The sequence below is a fragment of the Falco punctatus genome (assembly GCF_963210335.1).
Source record: "Falco punctatus genome assembly, chromosome: 1".
Taxonomy (NCBI): Eukaryota; Metazoa; Chordata; class Aves; order Falconiformes; family Falconidae; genus Falco; species Falco punctatus.
This window is the reverse complement of record NC_137580.1, coordinates 64309784-64331558: the sequence shown is the minus strand read 5'-3', so window position 1 is coordinate 64331558 and position 21775 is coordinate 64309784. Positions and strand designations below refer to the sequence as shown.

The following is a 21775-nucleotide window of genomic DNA, read 5'->3' as shown; positions in this document are numbered from 1 at the left end:
AATAAATACCGAATGTATGAAGTTGAATTTTGCAGGAAAATTCAGGTATAGACAGCCTCCTCCACAAACACAGGTTTCATTTTTACACCGCTGCATGTTATACATACACATATAAATAATGATCAACCACCCATAAGTACGACATCAATGTTCACAGGCACAAGACAGAAATTAGAAGGTAAACCATTCACATTTCTTAAAGCAGCATTAACTCACCCATAATATACAAACAGGTTTATATAAAAGTCACTGGAGCAAATGCTATAAGGCAAGGTGACAGGATAAATAATCCCAGGCTACACTCTTCAAAAGCCTACAAGCAGGTCTTTCCAAAACACTGGGGCTTGACTTTGTTCATGTAAAACACAATGTAAGCCTACAAAAGTCAGGCCACAGCTGAATGAACTTCACGGGATGTTATGTTCCTAATCCTATATTTAGTTTGCAGCACTCTCCTCCTTCCTACATCCCTCTGCGAGGGCACTCTGCATTTCATTATGATTCTACCTCCTCCCTCATGCCATTTCAAATTGTTTCTAAATTTGCAAGTGTAAGAGGAGAAGAAAGAAAACTAAGGAAATGCAGGCGGCAATTATATGAGTGACATGCCATAAGCAAAATGCAGCTGGTCTGGAGACACCTCTGTAAGAAGGAGTTTTGCACTCTTTACTTGCACACACCCATACTGTTTCGCTTATTTTGATGGCCAGATGAGTCTTGTCAGATCTTTCCTGTGATTTTTCCCACTTTCTGATTCAGAGATTTTGCCCCGAATTTTTGTCAAGTCTGGGAGGAACTGGGCAGGTGGGGGGGTGATGAATGAAATTACTATCCTGTAACCTTAACCTTAGAACTTGCTGCCACAAAGATGGTGATAATCAGATTATACACAGAGACAAGACTCACTTCACAGTCATTCAGTCAAACAACTGGACATGTGTATTAAAAACACAAGAAATACCTGGACATAGGCCCTGCAAGAGCGCTCCCTTTTCTGAAGCTGAGTCCATAAAGACAGCAGATTAAAGACGGAATAGAAAAAACAAGTTAGTGACAGAACAAGGGAAAAAAATTGAAGAAAACGCCTATGAAAAAAAACTCATTTCCCTCTTAAACAGCTCCTGAAAATCAACCAAACCAAAGGAAGCATGCGAGTTAGGCAGCAGTGGAAGGCTGGAAGGACTGGCTCCAGAAATATGGGTTAGTCCTTTTTCAGTGAAGTAAAGTGCAGACTGGCAACTTTGCAAGAGCAGCTGTTAGATGGTAGGAGACACTGAAGTCAAGTAGAGATGCTCAAGAGATGATGCTTTCCTTACAACCTGGAGATCACACATGATATTTCCATGTCAAACAAGGTTGGAAAGGATGGGACTGATGGTTATTTACGTAAGAGAAGCTCTGCAGTCAGCGCTGATGGCACAGTGAGGTCTAACCAAGCTTTGAATGAGCAGGACCAATTCCAGGGAGCAAGACGTATGCAGGACTGCATCTGGATAGAGCATGGATCTGTACGGACCCATCCTGATACAGCTGCTCAGGTCTCTGGCTCAAGGCAAAACCTACAGCTCCAGCGTCGCTGCTGTGAGCAGGCACATGTCGAGTGTGATAACACACTGCACTGAAGGAGAGAGCACTGCCCAGGGCTCCTGATAGCGTAAAGGGCCACTGAAGAGGACGTAACAATGAAGTGGCAATCTGATGTAATATTTCCAGCTGAGGCCATTCTCTCCCCTTTGGATTAAATTGCTTCTCCAGGAATGCATTTTCCAGTTGCCTCATACCGAGTCATGCTTTCCTTTGTAATTCCTGGGCCTAAATGCTTTATATGCTTAATAGTTTTCCCATAAAGAATCCCACCTTTTCCATAGGAGCCACGTTTAGGAATGTACTTCGATATGCACTTGCATGCCTCCTGCCTGATAACTGCACTTTAGTGTGTCACGATATTTAAACAGGCACTTATTTACCTCCCCAGGACTTTGCAGGCAGTCTGCAGCAGTGAGCTAGAACTGGCGAGCTCTGCATTGGTGCAACTAAACCTCGCAAAATCAGGCTGCTCAGAACCACTGGCTTGGCTGGGTTTCTTTCTGCTGATGTGCCTGGGTTGGAAATTGAACATCAATAGAGATTCGGGGTAACTTGCGCTCTCAAGTCACAGCAGTGTAATCCCATTAGTACAGCTGAGAGCCAAATTTATCCCCAAGAGTTTTGAGGCTCTGAAATAGACAAAATACACCCAGGTATCACGCAATGCATAATTTCAATTTCTAATTCATCAATTTGTAACAGCAGAAATCTTCCTCTGGGTAAACCTGGTGGGTATGAAGACTTTACAGAAACAAATGGAGATCAAAGAAAGCCTTGCTGAAAATTACAGAGCTATCCACTTGGGGGTCTTGCCAGTTTGCAATAGAACAATTATCACCTTAATTAAGCCTGATCCAGTGGAAAGCATAAAGCTTTTATTGACAGGAAAGTGGCTCCTGAAAGATGATGGCTTTTAAAAATTCTGATTATGCCAGTTCATTTCAATTCATTGTACATCGCCTTCTAAAAAACCAAAACAAACCAGTAAAAACAGCACAGGTGATTACTTTCAGATCCCCAGCACACTTCCTTTAATGATTAAAAGAATGTTTAATGGCTAGTGCTTACTTTATTTCTTCTTTCTGACTAAACAGCACTAAACAAAACTCTTCAGAAATGACTTTTTTCCTTTTTTTTTTTTTTTCTTCTTGAAATACTCTTGATCAGTGAAGGGGAAAATGGAGCAGTAACTCTGCTGCCTTTTGTTTGCCCAATACGACTTCCAAGTTGAATTCATGCATTCTTAAATGAACACAGAGCAGTTGCTCTTCTAAAGAATTAAGTGGGGAATGAGAGCAAGTACATTACTGAGCCTGTCATTTGGATCACTGACTCGCATCACTGTTTTGCAGGACTCCACGCAGTCCAGAATTTTAATGAAGAGTGCAATTGATTTTTATGAGCTGCTTGTGCAAAGCTGATGGGGGGGGGGGGGGGGGGGGGAAGCCTGTAAGGGGGACCCCAGAAGTAACTGCCGAGCCAAGGAGCTCTGCCTTGCCCAGTCTTCCCCTTCTCTAAGTGACTCATAGCTGTCCCTGTGATACAAACCTATTTCATGTAATTGACACAAATATCAGAAGGTGGGATATAAAAAGGTGAAAAATACGTGCTTGCAAAGCTGAAGTGACGAAATGTTGGTTGTGGCTAGGGAATATTCAGAAGAGGAAGCAGACTACAACCATGAAACCCGTTAGTAGGTGACATTAATCACTGGTTTTACCTGATATTGTCAGACATCACCATCATTTCAAATAAAGAACCATGGTATGATTATAACAAATAATGTTATGCTGATGTAACAGTTAATACAATTATTACCTACTTTGTTACAAAATAGCTGGAAGCAGCACTAATTAAAAGCATCAGGATAACCCAATTCACAGCACATGCAAAGCACACATGATGCAGGACTTCAGTTCCCATGCGGTTGTAATTTCAAACAATCCAGAAGCCCTTTGCATTTAAAACAGCATTAAGTCTACAATAATAACTTACAAGAAAAAAAGACGTTACTTCTGTGAAAAGTATTTCTCTTCAGATGACACACAAGAAATTTCAAGCTTAGCTGGGATCATTTATTCCCTGTATAACCTTGGGACCAAGTTCTGTTCTCACTTACATGGATGCCAGGGCTGTCAGAGCCAGCTACACAGCTGAGAACAAAATTCCGTGTTGTATTTTAAATGGGTGGCAAATATAACTATACACTCATAGCCACGGGGTTCAGCTGCTCTTTGTTCTGATGACCAGGCCCACACAACTCACTATCTGAATCCTATGTAAGTCTTATCCCATGTGTTTACATGAGATTCAGTGATGAAGAGGGCCTTGGACCAAGGAAACCCTCAACTCTCAACGTATTCTTACAGACTCCACAGCCCGTATTTCCTTCCACGACTGGCAACTTCTAGTACCTTTAGTATGTAGCAATTCCACTTAATTCTGGAAATGACAAAGGGACTAATAATTATTCTCAAACAGGGGGCACAGAAACCACACCATCATCATGCAGTAAGGTGCTTCTGGGCTAAGTCATGGGTCATCACTAAAAAACACCCTCTAATACTAAACTATCCTGAAGACCTTAAGTGTAAATATGGTAGTATCTGATGTGCCGTTTGTAAATGTATCTCCAGTGTAAATAAATGTTTCTGTCTCCTTTTATTTGTTTACATTCATCCATAAAAGTGTTCATTTGACCTTCAAATCAGCATCTTGTAATGTTACAAGATGAAAAAGAAATCAAAATCCAGAGTCTCTCTGCCTCTTGGGGCTTTAAATATTCAGATTTTCTGGATCATATTACAAGGCATTTCACAGACGGATTCCGCACTGGAAATGCTGGACAAAATTCTGGTCTCACTTACACTGGCACAAGTCCAAAAGAATTGCCGTGGCATCACTTGAGTTATTCTCATACAGAGCTATGAGAGCTGAGACCACAGTGAAGTACCTGGAGTTCGTATATCTACACATCTAAGGGTATACATTTCCCAGCACCAATAGAACACTTGGCATTTACAACTGTTTCATTTCTCAGCAGAATAAAATACACTGTAAACAAAAACCTGCCAGGTACTCCTGTCTACTATGAAAGAATCACTACCCTGAAACGGCAGTCATTCAGAAAGACGTTTATAATAGTTCTCCAGGGAAAGCCAAACCCTTCTTCAGCCTCCTGTCCCCTCCCGAGCCCCTTTGTTTTTACCTTATTTAAACTACGTGCAGCGCTGTCCTTCCCGCCTGGAGTCAGGTTTCGGAGCTGCACATCAAGCAAGTTCACGAGCTGGACCATGGCAGACACAGAGTACGCGATGTCACCAGCATACAAGTGGTTTTTTGTGTGCTCCGCCAGTTCCCGGGCAATGTTGGCAGCCATCTCCCCCGACTTCATCTGCAATTGAGAAAGCAGAGGAAAAGGTTGTCCCTAGCTAGTATGATGCTACTTCAGTCCCTTCCAGCCCCACACTGTTGAGTCAACTCCTCGAAGAAGAAGAGGAGGAAAAAAGGGAGGAAGAGAAGAAGTTCCCAGGAAGGAAACTATGGCAGGGGTCTTCATGGTTTGATCATGTGCAGTGTTTTGAGCCTGGTTTAAACACAAGTGGTTTTTCCAGCTACAGTCACCATGTTGGCTTCAACCCAACAATTTCTGATGTTCTCTCAGGGCTCTGCTGGAACTGAGGGCCAGCTGCTTCTTTACACTGCAGCAGATGCAACCAAAGATGACGTTGCTTTACATGGGATGCCCATGTTAGGGGAGGGCTTCAGTTAGCTTGTCCCATTGCCTTATTTATGCCACTTGAAAAAAAAACAAACTCTGTAAATAGTCTCTCCTGTTCAGAAAGAGCAGTTTATGAGTCCAGAAGATTATTTGATAGCAAAGAGATAATTTTGTCACAACTCTTGTTCAAAAAAGATCCTTTTAAAAGGAACAAAAATAGATGACATAACCTAGACGAACAAGAGAAAAAAAGTTCACCATTCCCATCATGTGGATCTAATAATCCGGTGCTAATTTATCACTTAGCATTTGCATGCAAGAGACACACTCCTTACCATGTTAGCCAGTACGTCTGTAATGAGGCTAGTGATTCTCAGCACATAAAAGCACACTCACTGAGGAGCAAAAGGCTTAAGCAGTGGCTGCTGGAAGGAAAAACCAAGCAGGCTGTTTGACTGAATCTTCTCTTAAAAGACTTTTGTTGTCTAGTTGAGTCATAAAACTCACAAATCACCTGCAGTGAAAGCCACTGTGTAATTATTTGGGAAACTCTCTTTCCCCCTGTGGCTTTCCCCTCTTTCTTGATCTGTTGTGCTCTGCCTGTCTGGTGCCCCTTTCCTCTTCTATGCTATGGGGATCAGGGACACAGAAATTGGTCCCATCTCCTTCCTATGAACAGCACACTACAAAAATACTACTGCACGTTACTGGTCCTTTTTTTTTTGTGTGTGTGTGTTACATACTATTCTGTGATCTGGAATGTGTATCTGTGGGGGATGTACTAGGGATAAGGGGAAATTACACAGGATGACATTTAAATTAAGCTCCTACTTCTCTGTCAGGTTCAATGACCAACTCTGCTGGGTTCTTTGTATGAAATTTCCAACTGCCTTATATTCCAACAATTAGAAATCAGATATTTCTCTTGTTCCCTCAATTTCTGGTGCTTATTATAAAAGCGAGATCCTAGAGAAAGATTTCAGGCTGAGCTTCTACCTCTCCGTAAATCAATTAGCTGAGTTATAAATGAATAATTTACTTCCATCAATTTGACAGCAACAGCCCATCTGATTTAATGAAATCTAACTGGAGATGTTCATATGCTCATCTTCAGAGAATTAAAGCATATGATGATACAGATAAGATAAATAAAGGAGATAGTGTGTTGTTCTTCCCATTAGAGCAATGATAACATACATTCAAAAACTGAATTATTTCTTCCTTGTTACACACAAGGCTAATGCCATAGAAACCAGATCCTATTCTTACAGCTGCCTGCTCTCCTAAGCCATGCATCAGCATAGAAGCTGAATTTTGACCTCTTCTTTTGGTACCCAGAACTTTAAAGAATGACTACATAAAAAAAAAAATAAATCAACATTTTCCTGCAGTTCAGAGCTGGAGCTTAGCATGTACCATAAGACATGGTGTTTGTGTAAGCTTTGTAGAAAACTGCAGGAATGCAAGAGCTTTTTACACATACATTAGAAAAAACCCCAAACTGCTGCCCAATATTTGATGTGTACATTTTCTCTTGGGCCATGCACCTATGCAAACTGGCACACTCAGAGCAAATTGCTCAATTGCTACAAAGGCAAACCCAAGAGTTTTCTTTCCCTGTAGTAAGTCTCTTGTTGCAGGCTGCCGTTGTTCCTACCTGTAAGCAAAGTGGTGTGGACTGGTCACTAATAAACCCTTTTCCTTTTATCTTGGACTGATCCTAAAAAATGCAAATCTGAGGAAATCTAGTGTGACCAAATAAACACCCCAAAATAGGCAACAATGGAAGAAATGCCTGAGAAAAGGCACATTAAAGCTCAAAATCTGCGAAATCCTGGGTACATAGATGTCTTTACCCAAACTCACTTCATGCACCCAGGTTTCCTGAAAACTGAGATGTGCCATTCCCTTGGAACAACGTGTCTGGTTGACAGGTGATGAAGCTACTTTCTAGCACTGACACTCATTCCTAGACCTATTTATTGTCACCCAGAAAATGCAGCTACAAGTCACTACAACAGTCCTGAGACACTCTTTCCATCCTGCTTGTGTGGATAATGTAAGGGGTATCCAAAATGATGGCCAAGGGACATGCTAATGCTAATTTCCCCAATTCTTTGAGCATTTTCCACTGAAATTGAAGGGTCTCCTATGAAGTCTCATCAAACCCAATTTCTGTCATCAGTCCCAAATATTGGCTGAATATTCCAGGCCTAAGATATACGTCTGGACTCTTAGAACAACAGGACTGAGCCCCTTTTTTTGGTTTAATTTTATGTAATGCTACAAAGCTTAACACTATCCAAGAGTATGCACTGCTAACTTGCTTCCCTTCTATAAAGCACCTCTCCACATCTTCCTTTTCATTTGTGCTATGTGGAAGACAAGATCTTCATTAATTATTTCTTCCAAAATATGTAATACTTTTTAACCCACTAACATAGTCACACAGGAACAGTCCTTGGAGGTTCTTCAAGGGTCAGGCTGTTATTGAAAGGCAAGCGAGAAGCAGGTAAAAAAATGTGTAAGTAACTGAGCTTTCTACTGGGAGGCTCAAGAACAATAAAGTGAATTAATACGTCTTTCTCTCCAAGACATATTTTTTTTTAATCTATCTTGATTGCAAAAAAATAAAGATTGAAAACAAAAAAGGATCCTGGGATAAAAGAAAACATTCTGTTCTAAACCAAATTTGGTTTCTGCTTGGTTTGAGTGATTTTTTTTTTTTTTTTTTTTTTTGTCTTTTACAAATTGATTAAATCTAGTCTTGGAATGCTAATTTGAAGGAAAGAAAATATGTTTCCTGCCAAAAATACCAACACAAAAAACATAGTTTTCTAGCTCTGTCCAAAAATTGCTCTAGTCTTCTATTTCAGCATACTGGCAGGATTCAAGCCAGATTTAGAAATGAGCATTGGCATACCTGAAATCACGCTGTGTAACACTTCGCTAGTATATTCCAAACTTGTACCACTATCTCACGTCTTTTTAAGACTGAAAAGACTGTGAAATAACAGGTGTTGGAGAGGGCATATACTCCTGCCTGTTTCATATATGCCAAGGAACAGAAGCAGAGAGCTTTGTCTGGGAAGACTAACAATGACCCTACTGCAGTGTCACTTGCTGTTTCAGCCCTACCTTTCTCAGAGGGAATCAATTGCAGAAGAGGACAGTAGAATAAAAATGAGAGAAATAGCAGAAAAGAAGTATTTAGGGAAAAAAAAGTCAGAAGAAATAAGAAAGATGCTGGGAAGGGAGCAAATGTGCTGAAACACCAGTAGTCATATAGGCAAAAATGTTTTCCTGCTGCTGCAGGCTGACTGATATAAAGAACGATGGTATGAAAGACTGAACCAGGATTTTTGAAAACAGTGACATACAGATGGACTGGTCAGCTAGGAAGGCCATGGAGCTGATGGTATTTTCTGGAGAAGCAAACATCTGGCAGGTTCCATCAGGCACCATCAGCTGCCAGCAGCCAAGTAGCAAGGCTGAAATAGGGGCTGTGGGGTAACTTCTTACACTGCAAAAGTCTTCATAGCCATTTTCTTTCCTTGGTAGAGGTTTCATTATACATGTATGGATTCACAGAAAAGTGTCACAACCTATGTACCATCTTCTTTTTTTATATACAAATAATAATAAAAAAACCCCAACAACCCAGCTCATTCCATTCAACTTTGCTTTTTGCTCTCATCAGATGATATCTAAGGATATAACTAACTAGTTATAAACACTGGTTATCCAACAGAGTTGGATCGCTGCTCTCCACACAGTTACAGCAGAGCCGGAGGACACTGATAAAGTGAGTTTGAAACTATAGTAGTCAAACAATTTAAAATGTATTTAATGTCATTTTAATTAACCACCAACTGTAGCACTTGCTCCATCCAGTACATGATGGAGCTCTGAAAACAGACTGTCAAAAGCAAGTTGGATCATGGTGGTATGACTGCAACTTCACCCTCGGGCCTGGACACAATGATGTGGTTGATGTCCTCCACAAAGTCCCACTCCCTCTGCCAGACACACCCAAGCAGATCTACAAGACCTGATGGAAGGTACTTTGAACCCTAAGGGTTATCTGCTCTTTGTGACTATATCATCTAGGCTGTTCAGGAGGACAATATGAATATGGGTGGCAGGTGATTTAGATTTACAGTTTGAGGCTTTTCATGCATTCATGAAGGACACAACACATTCTGTTCTGCTACAAAGAAGTCCTCTTCTTCAGGGGCTTAAGCTGGGCATAGTGGTGCCTCTCCCCACAGGAAGCACCCACAACTACAAGCTGCAGTGAGGAAAAGTATTTTCAAGCAAGTCACACACTGCGCCAAGGACGGTCCTGATGAAAGCAAGAGGTAAAACAAACAGTCTGAGACTGAATGTATGACCTCATGATCAGGACGATGCAATGTATCCAAAGCTGACCTTTTTGCTTCTTTTTACTGCTTGACTCTAGAAATAACCCTGGTAGCAGTGCATAATTCAATCGCACTGGCAAGTTTATTCTTCTGCTACGTTACGAGGGCATGGTAGGCACCAACAATAAAGTTAAAGTAAATGTCAGGAGGCCAATGAATTGCTGAAGCAGACATTTGTTCTCATCTTCCATCAAGCACAATAAATCTAATGGAAGCTAATAGAGGGTTGTAAAAACTAATACCATGATGCAAGCAGGCAAACACTACGTACAGTGTGAGCACAGCAGGAGAAAGAAAAGCAGCAGATAATAATCCTTACTTCACTACAGGGACATGAAAGCAAGCAAAGCATTTCTCTACCATCCTCTCTGGCTTGGTTGAAATTTCCTCTAGGGGACCCTTCACCCTTCTTCCTGAGTGGCTCGGACCCAGCAGGTGACAGAACAGGGGATTTTTAGGAGACAAAGCAGATTAGGAATGAAGACACGCTGAGCAGGTATGAACCTTGCTTGCCAAAGTGTTTCTACCCATCTTGTAAGCTGCGCTGCAGATGCTGTTGGATGGGTCGCTAAGGAGGACCTGAGCACTGGGGTCACAGAAGAGCTGAGCTGCAGGATGCGACCACCCTGTCCTGGCCACACGGCTGGCTTACTGCTTCCTGTAGCTGCCCTCACCAGAACAAGAAGAGGAGCTGGCCTGGCTTAGAAGTAGGGTCCTTCTTCAGCTTTAGATAGGTGCCAGAGCAAACCTGCGAGCTTGGAGTAGGGAAGTGTCCTGTCCACAGAAGGGATGTAAGAAACCAGTGCCTGATCGATGGATAAATCAGCCTCCATCTCTAAGCGCAGTGATGATTTCTGAGCCTCTTGCCTGGGCAGGGAAACCAAGTGGCTACTCAATATGTCCTAAGTAATTTAAAATCATTTGCTGTAAGGATCCTACTGGATGCAACCCCCAACACAAGCCCCTAGGAAAGCCTGGCAGGGCTTTCTCATAAAGGTTGGGCCACATATCCCAAGATCCCAGTGGATTCCTATTCAGGCAGAAGAAGTTTAGATCCTGAGTATCTTGGCAGATCCCCCTAGTCTTTCCACCAACTGGTGGAAGGTTCCCAAAGCTGAATATAACTGAATTCCTGGAGAAAAATAATAACAATTAAAACAAACAAACAAACAAACAAACAAACAAGCAAGCAGTCCCAATTGTAACCTGCTAGGCATTTCTGAAAAACTGGCTCTTCAATTTTAGACTGCTTTGAAAGTGCGTAACAAATTAAATGAGGCCTATTTGTTACGCAAATGATAGCTGGGGTTTCAAATAAAATAAGTCTAACCTTGGTGGAGATGTCATCAGTGCAGGCTATTATTTCCCTCTGCTAACGGCTAACAGCCTAGCCATCTTCACCAAGCAGCAAGAGGTCTCCCAGCTGCCTGGGTGAATTATGGCTGGAGTAAGTAATATTAACCCCTCTAGGATAAGTACATGGGTCATAAAACAAGAGCTGCACAGCTGCTAATGCCAGCAAAGGCGGCCTTTATTAATCAGCTAGCTGAGTGTATGGCAGGAGAGCTGCCCACCCTCCTGTGCGGGACAGAAAGACCACAGGCTTTGTAATGGCTGTGCCATGTCACACCAGCCCCATGTTAATTGATGTCTTCCCTCATCCTTGGGGAAGGATAACTATAAATACAGATGAAGTGAGATAGGGATGATCAGGGGTGTACTTCGCTGGTTGTTGAGCCTCAGTTAAAATGGGGGACAGGGAGGAGAAAGCCGAAGAGTCTTGTCTGTAGGGTCACCCCACCCCATCCACCAGCGAGCACTGGCTCTCTGGGAGTGCAGTGTTGCTACCGCGTAGTGGTACAGCTAGCCTGCAACAGTGGGACTCGCTCGCTCTGGCTAAAGGAGCAAATAAATCCCTACAAATTGCTATAATAAGGATTCAGCCCACAGACTCTATGACATAAACACACATCTGGTCTCTGTCTATAATGAAATCAGCTGAAAGAACCACTGTGCATTAATAACAAAAACGTTCAACATGTTGCTACCAAATAAGCTCTTCTTGTCTTGAACTTCTATTGTCACATTAATGCACTTTAAACATTGATAAATTATGAAGTGCTACAAAACGTTCATTAGGGGACTTAAGAGTCAAAAGATAGGCATTACTGTGGCATTTTTTTCTATTCCATCATTTATGTTACGATTTGGGCAGAAGTTAAAAACAGGAAGTCAGAAGCTCAATGGAAACATATCATATTGAGCCTGCCTTTCTTTGGTAAGGATTTCTCAACTACAGGGTTTATCCTGTGCTTGCTTAGCATGAGAAAATCCTTGGAGATGCGTGAAAAGGAAAGTTTCCTTTTGCAGTAAGTCGGTATTTTCCATATGTCCACCCACCTCCATCTCCCTCTTCCTCCTTTTCTTGCCACAAACAAGAACTGTCATTCACTCTAATTCTGCTCTCCAGTCCCACTCCTTCACTGTTCCCTCACCCTTTTTGCCTTAATTTCCATCAGATTTTTAGTGTCTTGCTTTCTCTTGTAATTGCTGGCTACTATGCATGGCTCATGCTTTATGCATGACTGGGTAACTGTGGGTTCCGCATTGTGAAACCAACCAGGGAGCTCAGGAAGGTCAGTGTGCAGACTTGGTGTGGTCAACACACAGGAAGCGTTTTACCTTCTGAGTGATGTGGTTGATCCAGGGAGAAGAGCAGTTGCTGAGATCAGGTCCTTGAGGCTCCCAGATCCCATCTGGCACAAGACACCGGAAAGTTGCAACACCTACAAGAGGAAAGCAGCTGTGTTCAATGTTATCAGCTGCATTTTGCCCCCAGGACCCCATGATACAGGCTTCATTTCACAATGATGGACACCTCATGCAAAGCCAGGGAGCTTTTCAGTGCTCAGGACCTTGGTAGGACATTACTGAGCCATCTCAGTGTCCTAATCTCCCATCACCTTAGTGCTTTGGGGCCTTAAGACAAAGAAGACCCATGAGGTACTTCAGGGATATTATCTCTGCTTCGCCAAACAACAAGAGGGCTCTATGTCTTAGGCCAGGCAGAAAAGCTGCCAGGGACCATGAAATTGAAGCTGGATCTCAAATGCTGAGTCAGCACCTTGAGTGCTCTGCCCCACCACTGGTGCCCTGGGATCAGACCCTTGACTCCCTTACTGCCTTATGAAGATTTTACTCCTTTGAATCATCATTAAACAATTTGGGTGGAAACATACAAAAGTTTAATTGTTACAAACACCAAGATGTAACTCTGGACTTTACTGTCCACCTACAATCATCGAGAAGGACTTTACAGAGGAGAGTTTTGTTTGGCAAGGGCTGCCCAGATACCTGCTGCAAAAGACAGCAAAGCGCCTCAGGCTCTTCCAGACAAGAAGAAATGCATCCGAAATGGTGCAGTTAAAGATCTTTAAAAAAGCAAGAAAGCCAGTACACATAGATTGAAGACTGCATCCTATAAAGCGCTCTGCCCTGCAGAGCTGATTTTTTCAGCAGAGGAGTGAATTACAGGCTAGGTCTGATGGTAGCACCGATTAAACACAGTGAGAGTTTGCTCATGCCTTCAAAGGGAGCTGGAAGAGGCCCACTGCTAATATACCACAGCTTTCAACAAGTTGTGTGAATCACTGAAATTAGAGATGAGAAAGGCTTATGTCATCCCCTATCAACAAGTTGGGGGTTTGGGGGGTTTTGTTTGGTTTTTTTGGGGTTTTTTTTCCCTTAGTTATTATCATCCAGTCCTTAACTCTGGTGCTTAGAAAAAGGCTCCCTGCATCCAGCCATCATTTGCCTTTTTTATCTTTTCTTTCCTTTCACAGCTTCAGTTCAGACTATGCTTTCCCCTCTCTGGGAACCACATGATACTTTCTGCATTAATTTTAGCAAGTGGGGCTGGAAAAGATGGCAAAAAATCTTCTTTACCTATGCTCATCACTAACATCTTTCCATGCCCCTCATACTTTAACATATATTTTATCACTCTGACCTCGCCAAAGTCAAGAGAGAGTCAGTATTCGTATACACAAGTGTGAATGACTCTCCAGGGCAATGAAGCGGAGAATTAAGAGAGTCTCCTCTGCAAGCCAGATCCCTCCAGCCCTTATTTTCAGGCAATTTCCTCCACCTTCTGACTTCTTCTTGGCAAGCAGCTTCTCAGGGCTGGACACCAAGACTAGCTTGAAAAATAAATATTTTCAGAAAATTGCATTTGTTAAAATACAGCAAACTGAACCATATGCCAAAACCCACTCTTCATTCAACTATGTTTTAATGTGGACACAAAATTTCCAAAAGCAACCTTTTGGAAGAAAACAACTGGAGGGAAGTGTAGAAGAAAAGGAGCAAAATCCATAAACAATAAATCATTTTGAAAGATTTGGCTTCCCCCCCCCCCCCCCCCCCCCCTTGCTTTCCCTGCTGATCACACTAGATGCTGGATGCAGTTTGAAATATCACTTACACTGGTTCAGGACTGAGATCTGGGAATACCTGAGCTCCAAAATGCTGGCCACGGCCTTTGAAATGCAAACAGTGCAGCACAGAGCTTCAAAATTTAAGTTTTGTTGATTTCTCCCACCTCCCTCCCACCCCTCAAACAAGCAAAGCATTGGTCATGAACACATCAGTCAATGAGCCCAGAGGCTACAAACACAGGCAAAACCAAGGATAACAGGCACATGGTACATAACTTGTGGAAGCAGAGGCTCTTACAGCACAAGCTCGACCCCACAAGGTAGTTAGCTTGTGCTCCCCTTTGGCCAGGGCTTGAGATGCCAAAGATCCTGCACAACATGCTCAGCATATTAAGGATTTGGCCCCAGCCAGCTTCTTGCCATACCTCAGCAAGGCAACGCAGATCTGACAGAAGGCATCAGCATGCTCCAGCATGCTCCACTGATTCAAGCACGTGTGCCACAGGGCCCATGGGCAATACGGTTACACACTCACAACATCCCACGTGCAAATGGAGATGGAGCGCCATGTTCTCCTGCCCCTTGACTCACCTATCGAGCCCATGGGACACGGCTGCTTTGCCACCTGGCCCTGCCGAGTCCGAGACCACATAATATCACGGGCTTCCATGGGGTCACAGCTCTCCGCACCTGTCGGTGGCAGCTGGGAGGAGGCGGGTGGGAGGTGTGTGGTCATTTCATCAGGGACGTCAGCCATGGGTGATGGTGTGCTGGTGCTCCTGTTCCTCCTGCCTGAGGCCGAGGTGGTGGTGGGGCGGCCGGTGCTGCTGGTGACCACCCGTGGCGTAGTGCTGGCAGTGGTGCTTCCCAGGCCCAGAGCTCCCAATGTTGATACTCCTGAAACAAAGGCAGAGCTGATTAAAGAGAGAAAGGAAAAAGGGACTCAAGCGTAGGTCCTGAGGGCGTTCCCCCTGCCAACAGCAGTGGCCGGTAGGGTGTAGCTGGAGCAACAGCTAACACAAGACATGCTGCACAGCCACCTTTCAGAGAGAAGCTGGAGCGCACAGCAAGAGAAGCACGCAGGGGGGTAATGACTGCTGGAGCACAACCAATTTTCCAAAAGCACTAGCATCTGATGAAAATAAAGCAGCACTTTATGCCCTCACCATTTTTCTTCCTGGCATTTTAATGTAAAAATCTTATTTTCCGTCTTTTAGGGAACACCTAGCACAGAAGTGCTTTTAACTTTTTAGTGTTGCTGAAGACCCAGCTGGTTTGGACAAAAAAACATTTTCCATAGTGTAATAAAAAAACTCACACCACAAATCCATCCCCAAAACAGCATTCATCCTCTCAGAGAGGGATGAATGCAAGGCTGTTCATTTTCTCTCAGGTTCATGCCTCGCTACTTCAGCCCAATAGCAGCACTTGGCTCCTGGAACTGCAAGGCATGTGGCAGATGCAAAGGTGCCCGTCACCCCAGCCGAATCCTTGAGAGTTTAATGCTCAACAGGCTATTTCATTTAAAACCCGCAATGAGTGGTTAAGCGGGAAGAGGTGAGGAACCTGCTTTAGAAATGCATTAACCCATCCTACATTCTGCAATAGATGCACCAAGTACTGCATGTGGTGAATACTGAGGGATGGCCACCCCATAATTATTTTATTTTGCCTCCTATTTAGATCAAGGTGTTGCACAGACTGGAGCTTCACGTGGATTTCTTTAAGGCTTGACCTGAAATCTCAGGTGGGACAACTGAGGCAGGCTGCCTCCAGTTGCTCCTCCATCCCCCCCGTTGTGCTGTGCCACGTACAGCTTGTGAAGAAGCCTGCTTCTCCCACCTCCCCTCACCAAAGATAAGCACCCTCCTTCTTGTCTCAGCGTAACACCTTTACTCCAGTTAAGTAACAGATACTCATAATTTCCCCCTCAGTCCCTGCCTGGTGAAACACTGGGGCTGTCCAGGAAAGGCAGGTGAAGAGGCCATATGAAAAGGTTTGTCTGATACCATTCTCTCTTTAATTCCCATGCCACAGCATCTCCCTACCATCCCACCTCTTCCAGCATCCAGAAATCCTTCAGAGTCACAGTTGCTCCATGTCCAGCAACAAGAATTAGGAGTTTCTACATTAAAGACAGCCATGTGTGAACTCCAGCCTAGCAAGAAATTAAAATTAAATGTGGGAATCACCCGGTCACCCCCAGGAACAGCCTCTTAACCATCCAGCTGCGTGAGCAGACTCAGCCTGCAGGCTCCTGAGAGTGCAGGCTGTCCTCTCTTCTAGGTCCAGTGAAACAGACCACGGTCACTATTCTTGCAGTATTAGTTATTAATGAATGTATAACGATATTGCTGTCACTGGAGTTCATTCAAATCAACCTCTTTCAAGCATAGAGATGCCTGCTTTTAGCGTAAGATAGTTTTTCCATTCTGAAAGGGGGTTTTGTTGTTGTTATTCAAGTAATTTAAGCCCATGATGCTGTGAGAAATTCTCCTGCCCCAGAGTAATCAGTAACATGGCCATTGAAGCACACGCCTGCTCTGATTTCAGGTAATTTTTACTCCAAACCTGAGACACCCTCTCCTCAAACTTTGAAACTCAGCATCATTGTAAAAAAACAGTATTCTTCAAGAAAACGTTCAGTTAAAAAATCCTTGCTCTACTGTCCCTCAGAAAACGGGATTATCTTCTCCCCCAGCTTCCAAAAAGGTGAGCAATAGAGCAGCAGGCAGTAAACCATCAGAGCCAGGATGCTGCTCTGAAATCGGGTCTCCCAAGCTCATTGATCAGATGTTCCAGCCTTCTCATGTCACCCTCCCTTCCACTATGAGCCCTGACTTTGAATGAACTCCAAAAAATACAATGTGAAATCCTGCAGACATAGACATATTCCTCCTAGTTTCTGCACAAAGCTGTGCTAGATCACCAAGCAATAATTTCCACCTGACGTTACAGGGAAGATTAAAATCTGTAGAGAACTTCAGCACGTATTATCTGCTTTCACTGTAGCAGGTCTTGCCATGAGTATTTTATTTCTTCATAATAACGATTAGCCCACTAGTTAACAACCTGCAGAAATTTTCCCATTTACCCATGCAATAGCAAGTTATTTTCCATTTGCAAAATTACCTACACTGTGCACTACAGGCACTGAGGTAGCAAGTAGATATAGCAGTTCCAGTTCAAAAGCCAAAACTAGCAACACCACCTAAAATCATTATTATAGTCATTTGTGAGCATATAGAAATATATACTGACCACCCAGGAGCTCCCCTTGATCCACACGCAGGGGTGCTGCGTTTCTGCGCATAGTTTTCATTGACAACCACTGAATATCTCCTGGCGTGTTGTTTTTGGAATAGCTCTGGCAAGTTTACTGTAGCAGCTAGGCACAAGGGTTTCAATGTCATTTTCCTTTAGCCACAAAAAAATTAGTTGTTTTATCTGTCATAAAGCCCTTGGCACTAGTGTAGAAATCTCTGAGGGCTTGTTCTTCCAACTTTTTTTCTTGTTCAGCTGGGCTTTCTTGCTGCTTTTAAAAATAAACACCTCCGCCATTTACATAGGACAAATTATAAGAAGACATAAAACAGCTGCCTCGAAGTGGCCTAATGGAGTAAGATTGATGGGAAACCACTGAACTCAGTTCAAAGGTCTGATTTATTCAACGAGTCAATTTGGTAATGAGTTCCAGCGAACACAATCTCCATGCTAACACCACCTAGTTTCACCAGCCCCAGGCAGCACCATTTGCTGATTTTGCTCACACAACAGTGTTCTTTAAAACAAAGTTAATTGGTAAGAAGGGAAAGAACAAGAGATCAGGATCATTTACATATAAATGATTCTCAAATCCAAGCAAAACCACAAAGAGACTGCAACCTGTGCAAAATTACCTAAATCCTACAGCACAGAACAGAGATCAAACCTCCAGATTAACTCAGGCTGCCAATAAACTGTGAATTTTTAACTTGGGGAAAAGCATCACTTTAACAGAAGGATTCTTCAGATAATACTTCATAATACAATCTTTGCTCATCGACAAGCACTAACCTTTAAAAATCATCAACACTTTTATAACTAGAAATGTATAAACTTGATTATTTTACTTTTACTACTTGTTTTTACCATGCATTGCCATTCAAGAGTTTAAAGACAGCTTTAGGGTAAGACTCAGTTTTAACTCCTAGGCTTCAAATCCAAGATTTTGCAGACTTTGATTCCATGAAGCAAGGCACTGGGATAGGCATCTTCACAGTGCTCCCAAGAAAGCAAACTGTGGCTGTGGAAACATCTCTTCCCCTGAAACACTACAAAGTGATACTTCACTTTTTTCTCTCCTGCTCTATCTAGAGAGCTGGCACTAATAGCAGAAGACTAAGTTTTGCCATTATTCAGACTAGATTTGCAGCTATATGAAAAAAAAAAACCAAAGCACTTCCAGCGTGCACAGGGGAGTAACTGCAACTCCCAAAGGAGTCTCCCTACTCCCAGCACGCTGACTTGCAAGAAAAACAAGTTTTTTAGTTTTTTCCCCTTCTTTCTGTTATTTTCCATCCTTTTCACAGAGATCAGGCCCCTGGAGGAGGAATTTTGCTTGGTGGGAGGGAAATCATGGGAGGCATTTACTCACAAGGAAAATTCTTAAATAAATAAGGCTCTGTCTTTTTCCACACGCGTGCACACACACGTTTCCTTCTTTTCCCCTTCCCTGGACTAACGTTGCAAGTGCACAACTGGCTTAAGACCAGCATTTTGTATCTGCCACCAGGAAAATCCAGCAGAAGTCATCTTACCTTCTTCTCTGCTCACCTCTTTCTGGTGCTCCCAGTCACGGGACTCTGCTTTTCCAGATGACTCTAACTAGTTTCTTCCTATCACAGAAGCAGCTTTGATTGCAAGCAAGGCCATTTGTGATCACTACTAAGCTACCTTTTCTCTCATTTTTTCTTTCTTTTGACACCTAAGTATCCAGTCTATGACCCAGCGTACTCAGTAACTGAAAATACTTTTTAAGACATGTCATGTGTTTTTCTGTCCCACAAATGAAGATAACTGTGTCCCCCTTGAGCAAAAACTGCAGACAAGATTTCCTGGGTGAGGTTTACGGGCTTTTGCTAGGTAACACATGACAGGAGACATCTGTCAAGCTCTCCCCTGGGGATTGCAGTCCAAAGGTTTAGCCTGACGGCTATGTGCTATGAGCCAGTGTTCACTCATGTAATTGGAACGAGAGGCTGCATTCCAAATTTTATGCGTAAGGTCCAAGCAGACCATGATGACTTCCACTCTCCGGTGAGTTTTGCATCCCTGAGCCTGACACTCAAGCAGACATTCCAGGATGCTGGCAGCCAAGATCCCATGCCTGCTCCCTGCGCTGCAGCTAGTGCAATGCTTGAGCAAGTGAGGTACAAGTAATCCAAGGGGTTCAACATCTCTGGGGGGATACAGCAATCTGAGTGCCCTCCTGAGCACATCTGCGCTGTGCTCACAATTATTTATGCATGTCACTGTCGCACTAAGACAAACGGAATATTACTGGCTCCTGAAAGGTCGTGAGAAACAAAAACCTGAAGGGTCCCTGCTGCCCTCCCTCCCTCTCTGTTAGTTTTAGTCTTTTCATATTTGGCAACCACATCCTTTGCTTGCAGCATCCCCTTTTATAATTTCTTCTACTGAAAGACGGTGCAAGTTGTATTTACATAGTAAATAAGAAAATTTAGGCACATCTGAAAGAAGCAGCACAAAAAAGCTCAAACCAAATACTGTTGAAGGATTATATCACAGATGTTTTTCTCTTCCCTCATGCATCTCACGGGAAATGCATCTCATGGGAATTGGTTTTAAAAAGGCATTTTCAAAGGCATTTCAGAACATTTTATGAAACTCCCTGGAAAAAAAAAATATTTGAAAATAATATATTCCCATTTTCTTTTGCCTTTTTTGGGGTGTCTTCTCACTGAACTCCATGTAAGGTGATAGAAAAGGAGGACTGAAGCCAAGGAACACCTAGGCTGAGCCTTGCACTGTTGGTACCTTCCCTAAGAGCTGCGTAAGCAGGTACCCATCAATCCAGCCATTAACACACCGGTGGACTGCAACATTATATCAAGGCCATGCTACAAAAGACATCACTCTGCAAAACCATCTCAGGTTGGAATGTCTACTGGAAGACCAAAAACCAGATGCCAGTGCCACCCAGAAGCTGTGGGCCGAAAAATCAGCCAGGTGAGATTAGCCCTTAAATTATGTACAGCTCTTTCCATGTATTTGAGAGAAATTATGATTTATTATTACGGCAAGTGAAGGCCAAGCAGGTCTCACATCAAACATTTGAACAGCTCTCCCCTGTGCTCACACATACCATTGTTTGGGGAAGCTGAGTGAGAATCCTGCGTGAACCTAAAAGTACACACACTGCTTTTGGAGAGGCTGGAGTTGTGTTTTTTGTTGTTGCACCTTTACTGACTGAGACTGACAAAAGGCTTGTAAAAACCATCGGTCAGAAGGAAAGATAAGATATACACAACTGCATGTAGTCCTGCACCCTGAAAAAGTCAGGTGAAGTATGATACATAGACACATATACCTCTTCTTTTTCTTCCCTCGCACCTAATGTCTGAAATAGAAGAGGAGGAGAATGCTGGATCTGAGAGAAGAAAGGTCCATTCCCTTGTGGACTGCTGCCGAATGGAAACCCCCCTTCTGGATCTTTTTTTTCTACCTCTTCCACTAGCAGATCAGTTTTTGTGCCCAAGACTACACTGTCTATATGTGACTTTTCTGCTGGGCCTGGGCAGGTGTTGCAATGGATAAGGGCCAGATGTTCCCTGTACTAGAAGGAAACCTACAGCTGTGGTTCAAGACATGGTGCAAACATGGCCATTTCAGTGCACTTCCAGCTGGCCTCACTTAATATGCTGGGTTTTTTCCCCTGAATCTCAGTTCGAGCATTTAACATTAAACAAAAAAGAATGTGAACTGAAGTATGCAAAATCATCGCAACAGGTTCAAGTATAGTCAATCTGACCCAGCTCCTTCTTTCTCACTGCACCACAACTCTCAGCAAGACAATTAATACATTCAAAGCAGTCATCATGTGGGACCAATTTCCAACAGGCAAAAAATATGTCTACTAAAGCCCTTTTGAATCAAAACTTTACATTTCTGACAATGATCAACTGTTCATTACACGTGCCAGATTGCTATGGAAAGGTCACTCTGTCAAAAACAGTCTAGCTATTATTGCAAACTTCCAGGGTTTGCCTGAAAAAATAAGAACACAAACAGCAGTCTAACTGGTGGGGGTTTTTTTGTGAAATACTAAATTCTATGCTTTTGTGAGACTTTTGTGTGTATGTATGGGAGTGTTTAATACTTTATCTAGTTCTCAACAGCTCTTAAGAGTCAGGTCCCCAATTTAGTTGCCATTTGAATAAAATAAACTACTTTTTTGTTGTCTTCTTTTCCTCTCTGATCCATTCTTCTCCAGAAATTTACCAGAACCTGCTTAAAATGTGTAACTTCAGAGAGATCAGTGTTTTAACTGTCATTGGCATAGGTTACAGCACATTGGCATATCTAGCAATACCAGGAAATTAAGT

The 21775-nt window shown here is 42.9% G+C and overlaps 1 protein-coding gene across 9 annotated transcripts in view; it reads right to left on the bottom strand.

The window, feature by feature from the left end:
- Positions 1 to 21775, bottom strand: part of ADGRL3 (adhesion G protein-coupled receptor L3) — a 359731-nt gene that overhangs the window by 112747 nt on the left and 225209 nt on the right. For 8 of the 9 annotated variants that reach the window (XM_080378662.1, XM_080378666.1, XM_080378664.1 and 5 more), the window contains 4 exons: positions 14760 to 15065; positions 12415 to 12518; positions 4796 to 4981; positions 962 to 1000 (listed from right to left, as the gene is read on the bottom strand). In XM_080378662.1, the coding sequence (XP_080234788.1) occupies positions 962 to 1000; positions 4796 to 4981; positions 12415 to 12518; positions 14760 to 15065 (635 nt within the window). The remainder of the gene's footprint in view (positions 1 to 961; positions 1001 to 4795; positions 4982 to 12414; positions 12519 to 14759; positions 15066 to 21775) is intronic. The other variant, XM_080378665.1, reaches the window with a different exon arrangement.